Genomic DNA, 11,540 nt, shown 5'->3' with positions numbered 1-11,540 from the left:
TGTTATCCATCCCATCATTGCTCTAGGATCAAACCATGACAAAACAATACTCTATCCTTCAGAACATAGGGTGTGGGCACGAAAGATGAATGGGAAGTGGCAGACAGTAAACTTAGAATCCTGCACTGCTAGAGAACAGATGGGATTCATTTGTGAAAGCAATACTATTAATGCTCAGGATATGTGTTTGGACACTGAGCAGAGTATTTGTCACTTCGAAATTCGTCCAGTCACTGATCAGAAAACTGTGCTCGTATATACTGGAAAAGGGGGTATGCTTGAGAACTGCTTGTGCTGCTGTACAAATTGATAGCAATGATGTTATTCTGTCTAGTAGAAACCATTCTAATCTCTGTATATGTAATTTTGTTAAGATTATTGGATGTGATCTTTGGGTGGTCACCAACTGCAAATGGAATCTTTAATAAGTTGTGCCACCCCATTGTATTTTTACTACTATTAGTTGGGGTAAGCTTAGTATTATCTATTATATTGTTAATTTGGAACTGGAGAATGCTACAACAAATAGCTGTACTAGCATCTTTGTCAAAAGCACATGGTGAAGCACTAAAAGACACTTACTGTTGTGAAGGTTTTCATTAAGTAAAAGAATTTACAAATTTCCTAGGAAAGGGGGGAATGAGACAGAGTAAAGATCCATTCTGAATTATGTGAAGTGTCTAAGAGAGGTGAAAAGTCTGTGAGGCCAAAGCTGAAGGAAGAACTCGCATGCCGAGACAGCAAGGAGACAGAGAAAGAAAAACAGAAAAGACCACAAGGTCGATTTGCCCCCAACTTAGAAATTCCTTTGATAAAGAAGAACTGGTGCTAAATGTCACACGGAATGAATATGTATGAACTTATTGTGAAACTGTATGCATATGCATTTGGAAGGGGGATAAAAGAAGACCCGCGGTCTTCAGAAGTATGCATGCCTTGTTGGGGGACTTGCGTCCGGCGTGCGTCGTAAATACCGGGCTTTACAACTTTTAAAAAGTTGTGAGGTTTCTTCTTTTCTCCGCAAAACAGCACTCCCAGTATGTTTCTAGTCCCTCCCAGTATGATTCCAGTATGAACCCGGTCACTCTCAGTACAGTGCCATTTGCCCCCAGTATGGTCCCAGTCATTCTAAGTTACCCAGTATAATTCCAGTCACTTCCAGATACTCCCAGTATTCTTCCACTAACTTCCTTTATGGTTCCTCTGTGATCCCAATCACTTCTGGTCTCTCCCAGTATATCCCAGTTGCCCCCAGTGTGTTTCCATTCTCTCCCAGTAGCTCCCAGTCACCTCCAGCATGATTCCAGTCACTTCCTGTATATCCCGGTTGCCCCAGCATGATCCCAGTTGCCCACAGCCTTCACCTAGTCACTTCCAGTATCATCCCAGAATGACCACAGTCACAGTCAGCATGGTGCCATTTCCTCCCAGTATGATCCCAGTTACTCCCAGCATGGTCCTAGCTGGTCCCAGTCTGATCCCAGTTGCTCTCAGTGGCGCCTAGCATTGACCCAGTCACTCCAAGTATGATCCCAGTATGAGTGCACTCTGATCCCAGTCTCCCCCAGCATGGTTCCAGTCAATCCCAGTTGCCCTCAGTGTAGACTCAGTCACTGTCAGTTGCTCCAGGCACCCATGGCAGAGATTGGGTTCCACCTCAAAATTCCCTTAATCCAAAAATGACACCCAAACAAAATCTGCCATTCCTGACAAGTCTGGCTGGCCTTGGCCTAGTGAGGCTCTCACCTGCCTTCCAAACACTGGGGCTCTGTGCTATAGAATAGAGCTGTCCTTCTCATCCAGCTGCCCATGGGCAAATTTGGGTTCCACCTCCAACATTCCCTTTTGTGACAGACTGGAGGAGATTGTTGGCTCCACACATTTTGTGTGGGGGAGGAAGGGGCAGGTCCAGCCTTGCCCTGCCCTGGAACCCCAATCCCCCCTGAGCCTCTATCCCAGCCCAGCAGTGTCTGCCAATCCCTGGCACAGCACAGGCAATGCTCCACAGCCACCTCTGGAGACCCTAGCCCAGCTCCTGAGGGACCAAATGAGCCCAAGTCCCACCTGGGGGAAGGGCCCAGGAAGACCAATGGGTATTTAAGGCTGCTCCCAAAGTAAGCACACATCCTGACCCTACCTCATCTTGGAATTTCTATCTGAGCAGTGCTGGAATGCAGGAGTTGGTAGCTGCATGTGTGCTTCTCTGTATCCTATTTGTCTTTCTCTCTAATTCCCTCTTCTCGCAAATTTTGAGTAATGTAAAATTGAACAGGCTTAGAGTTTATGAAGTTGAACAGGCCAAATTCATGCTTTGAGAAGTGTTTTTTTGTTTTTTGATTGAATGTCCTATTAAACCTTTTGCCAAAGCTTCCCTGATTTTCTAAAGTTGCTAGTAAAGGCTGTTTTGTTGTTTTGAGCTCCTGAGAATCTCTTGTTGGTGTTTCTCCAGGGAGTCCAGCTCAGAGGACACAAACAACTCGAATTCCTTTTAAATGTCTCGTTGAGAGACTTGTTTGGGGAATGGCAGTCAGGGCTTGTGTGTCCTGCTTCTCACAGCACAGGCAGAGCTTTCCCAGCCACATTCCACACTCCATTTTTTAGGCCCTGTTTAGGTTTTATTCCCTGTTAATAAACTGATATGTGCAGTCTCCAATTGACACTGAATCCAAGTACCTCCTTATGCAGTTTGAATAAATATGAAAATCAAGACCCTTCATGGCTGACAATCAATTAGACTCTGTCCCTACCCCTACCCCACCATTTCCCCCATCCAAGCCCTGGCCCTCAGAGCAACCTTGTGCAAATCTGAGCTCCCTCCAGCCCAGGCTGCACCTGCAGCTTTCAGCTCCTTGGCTCCAATTCCACCTGGTTTCCTTGGAGAAGGAGCTGCCTGAGACACAGAGGGATGTTCATTTCTTGTCAGCCAACAAAGGCAAGGGAAGGCACAACTCCATTAAATTACAAAAGTTATTCTCTTCCCTGGTTCTGCCCTGCACCTGCTCCCCACAGTCTGTCCTGTTTCCTTCATCCCTCCTTTGGCAGGGACTTGCTGGGACAAGGGAGCTCTGCTCTGGCTATGGAGGGACGTCCAAGCGCAGCCCCTGCAGTGGGAACCTCAACTCATCAGGTTTGTGTCCTTTGGGGTGAAGAACCCGTGAGACTCAGAGACACAGAAATGTTTCTCTTCATGGCCAACATAAAAAATGTGAACATGATAAAATTTAAGAAACATCCAAATTCTTCCTTCAGCTCCTTGTGACATCCCAGCAACATCTGGCATGTCCACCACCAACAAGGGATTGCCATATAGGAAGGTATACAGACAAAGGCATCTTAGTTGTAGTTTTGTGTCACTCTTGCTCCAGTCTGAAACGGGGCCCAGCATGGTGCCAGGATCATTGGAGAGCTGAGGTGTGTGCTGGAATTCAATGCCTTCCCCATCCCGCAGCAGCCCTGCATTTCCCTGCTACAGCCTTCTTCTCCAGCACAGCCATGGAGGTTCTTTGGGCTCTGGACTGTTGCTGCAGCCCCCAAGGCCAGCTGAGCTCTGCCTTTGGCACAGTCAGGCCTGGCCAGACTCAGGAGAATCTGAGGACCCTCAGCTTCTCCTGCCCGCCCCAAAGCCCATCCTGTCAGGCCTGCAGAGCCTCTGCCACTCCTCCTCACTGCCCAGAACAGGGAGCCCCAGAGCCAGACACAGCAGCCCAGATGTGCCCCCCTGGCCTGGGGTGCCTCTGCCAAGGGAGCAGCACCAGGCACTGCAGGAGCCTGCAGACAATTCCTGCAGCACTTGCAGGATGATCCTGCTGCCCAAGGGACATTCCCATGGGGCCAAGTCAGGAACTGCAATGGGGAGTGGGGCCAGAGAGGAAAGAGCAAACAGGGATGGGCTGTTTGCAGGGGTTGGAATGAGGTGGGCAAAAGGAAAAAAAAAACTGTCCAGGCAAACTTCTGGCAAGGGCAAAGAAAGCAAAGGTGAAGCAAAGGAAATGAGGAGGGCATTTTGGGGGTGGCTGCCAGGCATCCCTGGCTCTGAGCAACAGCGTCTGCAGTGGCACAGGAAACTCCCAGCTGATGGGAACAAACTTTCTGGCTGACTGCAGAGGCCAAGACAAAGCTGAGTGGTTTCCCTGGTGTTCCCCAGCCCTTGCTGGCCCCAGGGGCTGATGGCATTTGTGCTCCCTCAGGTTCATGTCCCCACAACAGCATTGGGGTGCTCCCCCTGCTGTGTGCAATGCAAACAGGGGCTGCTGAGCCAGTGCTGCTGTGTCTGTGCCTGCAAGGATGGGGCACCTGTGTGAGCTTGGGGAGAGGCCAGGGCTGCAGAGGGGGGATGTTGTTGGCAGCTCCATCAGGACACTCTGGGACGCTGCCCTGGGCTGTCCAGTGCACTGGGGATGGATCAGCCCCTACTCTGCTGCTCCTTCCCGTCTGCCCCATGGCCCTTGCAGAGCCCCAGCCATGCTGTTTGCCCCCAGCCTGCCCACGGCCAGCCTGGGGCTGCTCACGGGGCTTTTCTGTGGTGAGCATTGGCCTGGCTGTGTTCTTGAGAGAGCCTGGGCAAGGAGCCTGGAGCCCCCAGGCCCTGGCCTGAGGCGTCAGCGCTGCCCCAGCAGTGCCCATGGCCTGTCCCTGCTGCAGCCCCGGCACTGCCACCCCCAGGACTGTGCCCAGCCTTGACAGCACTCAGGCCCTACAGCAACACCAGGGCCACCAGGGCAGCGGGGCAGGGCCACAGCAGCAGCACGGGCAACACTAAATGCTGCTGCTGCTGCTGCTGCTGGGCACAGCTGCTGTGCCAGCACTGATCTGCCCCCAGCTCTGCACACAGACATTGCTGCTGCAGCTCCGGAGACGGCAACAAAAGGGCATCTCTGCAGAAGACTTTGCTGGGAGATCCTTTACTTCATTTCAAGCCACTGAGAGTGCAGCCCCTCATTGAAACAGTGTTTGGCCAATGGCAAGTTGGAGAGACACAAAATGAGAAATTGCACAAAAAATTACATTTCTTTGGGCAGTATGAAAAAACTAAATCAAAGAAAAATAACTTGCTCAATAAAGCAATATGAAGTATGAAAGTATGAAAGTATGAAAAAGATTTTTTTTTACAAGTGAATTTTGAAAATTTGCCAGCAGCCTAATGTTTCTGAAAGCATCCAGTCATCAGTCTCCACACTGCAGCCCTGAGCTCCTGGTTCCTCAGGCTGTAGATGAAGGGGTTCAGGCTTGGAGGCACCACTGAGTACAGAACTGACACAGCTACATCCAGGGATGGAGAGGACATGGAGAAGGGCTTCAGATACGCAAACACTGCAGTGCTGAGGAACAGGGAGACAACAGCCAGGTGAGGGAGGCAGGTGGAAAAGGCTTTGTGCCGTCCCTGCTCAGAGGGGATCCTCAGCACGGCCCTGAAGATCTGCACATAGGAGAAAACAATGAACACAAAACATCCAAGTCCTAAACAGCCACTAACAGCAAGCAGTCCCAATTCCCTAAGATGAGATTTGGAGCAGGAGAGCTTGAGGATCTGTGGGATTTCACAGAAGAACTGGCCCAGGGCATTGCCATGGCACAGGGGCAGAGAAAATGTATTGGATGTGTGCAAGAGTGAGTAAAGAAAGGCACTGGCCCAGGCAGCTGCTGCCATGTGGGCACAAGCTCTGCTGCCCAGGAGGATCCTGTATTGCAGGGGTTTGCAGATGGACACGTAGCGGTCGTAGCACATGATGGTCAGCAGGGCAAGCTCTGCTCCAATAAAAAACAGAAAGAAAAAGACCTGAGCAGCACATCCTGAGTAGGAGATGTTGCTGGTGTGCCAGAGGGAATTGTGCATGGCTTTGGGGACAGTGGTGCAGATGGAGCCCAGGTCGCTGAGGGCCAGGTTGAGCAGGAAGAAGAACATGGGCGTGTGCAGGTGGTGGCCACAGGCTACGGCGCTGATGATGAGGCCGTTGCCCAGGAGGGCAGCCAGGGAGATGCCCAGCAAGAGGCAGAAGTGCAGGAGCTGCAGCTGCCATGTGTCTGCCAATGCCAGCAGGAGGAAGTGCCTGATGGAGCTGCTGTTGGACATTTGCTGGTTCCGGACTTGGGGACCTGTTCATGGATGGAATGGACAGTGACAAGTCAGGAGAGGCTGCTTTGAGCCAAACCTGGGCCATTGCCTGCAGACTGTCCCACTGACTCACCCACTCTTTTTCCTGCTCGGGGAAAACCTTCACGCAGGTCCCTGCCTAAGCTCCAGCTGGGCTGGCTGAGTGTGCCAGGAGCAGCCAGGCCTGTGCATGGGGGCTCTCGAGGAGCCATCCCTGCCCCAGTACCCTGGGTTTGTGGCCATGTGGCAGAGGGACAAGGCTGGCTATTCAGGATTTTTTAGGGGAATCACTCCTAATGCAGAAAGGCTGTGTAGCACCTGCAGCCCCAGTTCTATAGGGCATGGATGGCAAGAGTTGGTTTAAGGAATTGTTTTCCTACCCACACATCATTCCTGGCTCTCTGAGGTCAGAAATCCCTAGCATTCCTGCTGCACTCAGAGTTTGCCACTGAGAGATGGGAGAGCCAAAGGATTCCCTGTGGCTCAGGGAAGGTGAGGGGCTGGATGGGCTTGTTCCCAGCTGCCCTGGCTTTGCACATTTTGCTGCAATCAGAGCACAATCACACTCCTGGGTCACCCTGGGATAAACCGGACCCTGCCCAGAGCAGAAGGATCCCTGAATGTCTCACCCTCTCTCAAGGTCTCTGGGCAAGGTCTCAGCACCCCCTTCTGCCAAGGACACTCACGTCTCCCTTGGCAAACTCAGCAGCATTTCCTCAGCTGTGGCAGCTCTGTGCTTCCCCGTGGGACATTCAGGGAACTCCCAGAGGCTCTGGCACAGATTTGCACCCAGGAGGGCAGCTCAGAGCTTGGAAGGGCACATCAAGGAGATCCCTGGCTGTGCCCATGATGGGATCTCAGGGAGGGGCTCAGCTCATTCCCCTTTCCCATGGACTGCTTTGCCCACACAATAGAGTTAATACAGGATTATAGTTATAGAAGTATATAATAGTAATAGAGTTCATAAAGAGTTTAATAGAATTAAATAAAGATTATAGATTTATACTATGTAATAGTAATTTATAGAGCTACAAATATATGAAAAATGTTTAAAATGAAAAAGTCTTTTTCTCATCACCCCAACGTTCCCATCCTTGTTCAAGCAGGAAATTGAAAGCACTGTCAGGAAAGCTGCTGATCTTTCCAGCAATCCTAGGCTTACCTTCTAGGGAAGTTTCCTCTGGAGCTGTGCCCAGGCTGGTCTAGAGCTGGGAGCAGCCCTGCCCCACCCAGCCCCTCTCAGCAGCAGACCCTGCCCTGCTCAGGATGGCTCCTTCCCCTCACAGCTTCTCCCCAGTGCTGGGAGCAGCTCCCCAGGCTGGCTGAGAGCTGTCCCTGGCAGGCAGCATAGTCCCTGCCCCAGCACAGCGCCCTGGGCTGCAGGACCCTGCTCTGCAGGACAGCCCTGGGCACCCCTGGCTGCTCTGCACAAGAGAAAAGCAGAGAATGTACTCACAGAGTCTGTAGGCATTGGGATGTTCCAGCTTGAGGAGATCACTCCAGGAGATGCAGCTGCATTATCCTGCAGCCAGAGGTTCCTGTGCCAAGGGCTGGCAGTGATTCTGCCCCAGGCACTTCTCAGCACCTTCCCAGCCCTGACTGATTGAAGCTCTCTGTGCCTCTGTGCTGCACCCGGGCTGGCTGCAGGCAGTGCTCCAGCCCTGCTGGGCTGGAGAAGAGCTGCTCATCAAGAGAAATGCGCTTTTGAAGCTCTTCTTGCTTACCAGGAGCTGCCTCTGTGCCAGGAGCCCAGCCCTGCTCATCAGCACAGACACAGCACAAGGACTTTAATGAGCCTCTGGGGCTTTGTGCTCAGGCTCTGAACATCAGTCCCTGAGAGGGAGCTGAAGAAACCTCTCCAGAACTCCAAGTCAGAATCCAACTCCAAAGTTTCTTGGACTTGTAATGGGTCCCACTGAGGGACACGACTGAGAAAGTGTCCCCAGGCCCCAGGCAGAGCAGAGAACTGGAGGTAGTGATGACTGATGGGGACAAAGAGAAGCCAAGTCTTGGTGCCCTGGCGCACAGCAGGGTCTGTGCCACCAAGGGCTGGGAGAAGACACCTTGTCCTGAGGCACTGGGGCCTCCTGGCACAGCCCCAGCCAGGCTGGGCACTGTCACCCCCTTGTCCTGCCCTCAGCATCCCCCCCTAGCCCACATCCCAGTGGCCTCAAGGATTTGCTAGAAGGAGTCCCTGGGGAGCCTTGCTCAGGAATGGCCCTGGGGTGCTCCTGAATGCTCCCAGGGACTGCAGGTTTTTCAAAGGACTTTGGGTTTGGCTTTTGTCTTGGACTCTCTGAGAGGTTTGTGCAATCATGGCCTCCAATTATCTGCTGTAATTATTCCCTGGAGAGGCTTTGGCAGTAACAACACTCATTGGGGCTCATTAATACTTCAGGGTACTTCAGTTATTTTAAGGTACTTGGTGTTTCCCTTTTGATACAGACTCTGTGAGAGGTTTGTGCAATCATGGCCCCAATTATCTGCTTTAATGTGTCCCTAGAGAGCTTTGTACTAACACTCAGTGGGGCTCATTAATGCCTTGAGATACTCAAGATTTTAAGGTACTTTGTGGATTTAAGAATACTTTTAAGTACTTTTAAAATGTTTCCTTCCCATACTGAGTTTCTGAGAGGTTTTTGTGCCATTCCGGCCTCCAATTCTCTCCTCCAAGGAGTCCATGAGGAGCCTCTGTTGGCTATCTTCCCCCTTTCTGTTTTGCAACAATGATGGAACCGAAAGAATTTTGTAAGACTTTGTAAAAGCCCCCAAACAAACATGGGACAAAGAACAATACAACAACAACCACTAAGAAAATGAATAGTCCTGTTTTAGCTAGACCTCATCCAACCCTTTAGTCCCTTGGATTGGAAGAGTTTTTTGACCCAGTCTTTGTTTTCCACTTGAAGCTTCTTGAACCCTTTTTTCAGTACCTGAATGCTCTTGTGGATTGACTCACTCTGGCTTGAGAGTTTCATGCAACACATGCCCTCAGAGTATACACAGCCATGCCCATGTGCCCAGAGTAAAAACTCTATCGCTGTTCTGGAAGGTGGCATGTCTGATGGTCTCTTTGTCTGAGAGCAGGGCACTCAATGTGAGTGAGGTAGCACTGGTTTGCTTACTTAACAGGCACCCAAGATGGTCTAATTGTCCTAAAGCTTTAGCTGCAGCTGTCCAAGGTAGTCCAAATTGGTGGTGCTACCATCCGATACCTGGATTAAAGCTTGCAAAGCCATCTCTTTGATATCATCCAATACTTCTCTGGGCATATCTGCTGCTTGATCATCTGGTAGGCTCTGCTGTCCTTCTCCAGCTAGATGGTTGATTGTCAATTCCGCCCTTGCCTCATTATTAGCATAGTCTGCTATTAATTGATTTAGTAAACACTTCGATCCCCCTTCCTGCAGGGTGTATTCTGTAGGTGGTACCAACATGGTCATAATATATTTTAAATCATAGACAGTTAAGACGTGCTGTAACCATGGCCCTCATTAGGCATTATAATAAGGTGAGTCCTTTCCGTTGTCTTTATCTGCCCTACACAGCTCCTTGATTTCCCCATAAACCAATGGCTGACAGCTGGGATTCTGCCCCCTTCTTTCATAACATATGAGGGCAATGAGGAATTGCAAGACTATTTGCCAGTCTTCCTCCTTTCCCAGGGATCTTCTGGGATTGAGAGGTGAGGTGGCTGTGTGGACTCCAAACTGTCTTTGGGGGAAGGAAGAGTGACTTGGAGGAGAAACATTTGGATTAGAAATAGTGTGACAGTTGGGCTTAGTATCTTTGACCATGGGGGTTATATTGTTGCTGGAGGATGAGGCAAAGGGCATGGCCATTTTGTCAGGTGTTGGGGAGGAAGTGCCTCGATCTAGGATGGCAGACTCCCAGGGTGGAATTCTGGAGGCATGGCTCAGGGTGAAGGTGGAATGATTGACAGTGGGGGCATGACCCGCTGTTGTGAGGGTGGAGTCTGGAGGTTCATTCAAGGTGGAAGAGAAAGTTGTGGTAGCAGGAAGTGGAGAAGCCAAGATGGAGGGAGGATGGTCAGGCTCAGGGGCATCTGGAAAATTTTTAATAATCCACTTCACGATTGATTTTAATTTGTTCTTTGAAGATATTTGGTAATGATCAGTGAGAATTAACTTAAAGCATTTATATATGCACCTTTCTACTTTGGAGATCCAGCTGCCCATTTTTCTCTTTCTCTTTCTTAGGTGGAACAGCCACTGGAACACCCCAAATCAATTATGGCATGTGGATGTGTATTGTAAAAACACAGGGGCAAAATGGGCAATAATTGTCCTGTGTGTCCCCAAACCCACCTGCAATCCTATGCCGGTGAAACCACCGTTGTCCCTGTGGATCCTGGCCAAGGTCCCTCAAAGCAATGATGAATCTGCCGGCCCGGCACAATCCAAAATCCCAGGGAGTGCTGGCCTTGTCCATCAGCTAACCCCAGCTGACATGACTGAATGTCATGGTCCCTGTTTGGGCACCCAAGTTTGCAATGAGGGTGGCTGTGACAAACCTTTCTGATTCCCCAGCTTCAGGGCAAGGGTGGTGAAAATGAAAAGAAGCAGATGCTGGGGAAGATGAAACGGGAAAGCCTTATAAATATGATTGCCTGGCAAAAGATTTTGAGAATATGGAAACTATAAGTGAGATTGAAATGCAAGCGAGCTTTTAGATACCAAGCCTTAGTTACTGAACAACTGGAAAAACAATGGTATAGCCGGCTGAAGATAATCCCCTTTTGATGAAACAATACTCTCTGCTTGCAGACAGGTCCAAGGGTCAGAGCAGACCCTACTAGCTTGGCAGATGGAGTCCAAAGAGTAGTTTTTAGGGTTTAAAACGTAACACAGTACAATAATATAATGATTCATATAGGCTGTATATAAATGCTATAAGATTTGTATCTTGTATTATATTGGTTAGTGAAAATTAGAGTATGCAACACAGAAGAAGATTTATTGTATTATAACGGGAAATCCCCTTGTCTTTCAGGCATCCATTTTGGCCACCTCTTTCGAGCTCCTCTTTCGGGCCTGCTCCAAATTGTGGCTGGCAGTTCCAAACAAGGCTCCTGCACCCACACCCATTGTAATAAACCACAAGTTCCAAGACCTGGCTTCAGAGGTCTCTCATCTCCATCCGTCCCAACTGTCCTACCCCGCAATGCTTCAACAAGCAGGATCAATGGAGTTGCCCAAAAAGAACTTTAGTAACAGGGTGAAAGACAATAAACATGGAGAAGTTGAGCACAGTACGAGGGGTGGGATTCAAAGACCTGAGATAAAAGCGAAGCAACAATATAGACACTTGAGGGTAGAATACTCTAGAACAAAAGCCATATAGGGGAAGCAAGTAACCAATAGGGGACAAGAACTTGGACAACTTAGCATAACAACACTAAAGTCTTATGGGGGAACTCTCAAGCTCA

At 49.9% G+C, this 11,540-nt stretch overlaps 1 protein-coding gene across 1 annotated transcript; it reads right to left on the bottom strand.

Annotated features, from left to right (window-relative positions):
- Positions 1-5,137: 5,137 nt before the first annotated feature.
- Positions 5,138-6,070, bottom strand: LOC134413898 (olfactory receptor 14I1-like). Its single transcript, XM_063147925.1, has one exon. It carries the CDS (start codon positions 6,068-6,070, stop codon positions 5,138-5,140), a length of 933 nt encoding a protein of 310 aa, XP_063003995.1.
- Between the last annotated feature and the right edge of the window lie 5,470 nt (positions 6,071-11,540).

The sequence above is a fragment of the Melospiza melodia genome, unplaced genomic scaffold (genome assembly GCF_035770615.1).
Source record: "Melospiza melodia melodia isolate bMelMel2 unplaced genomic scaffold, bMelMel2.pri scaffold_55, whole genome shotgun sequence".
Lineage (NCBI taxonomy): Eukaryota > Metazoa > Chordata > Aves > Passeriformes > Passerellidae > Melospiza > Melospiza melodia.
This window is presented reverse-complemented; position numbering and strand designations above follow the sequence as displayed.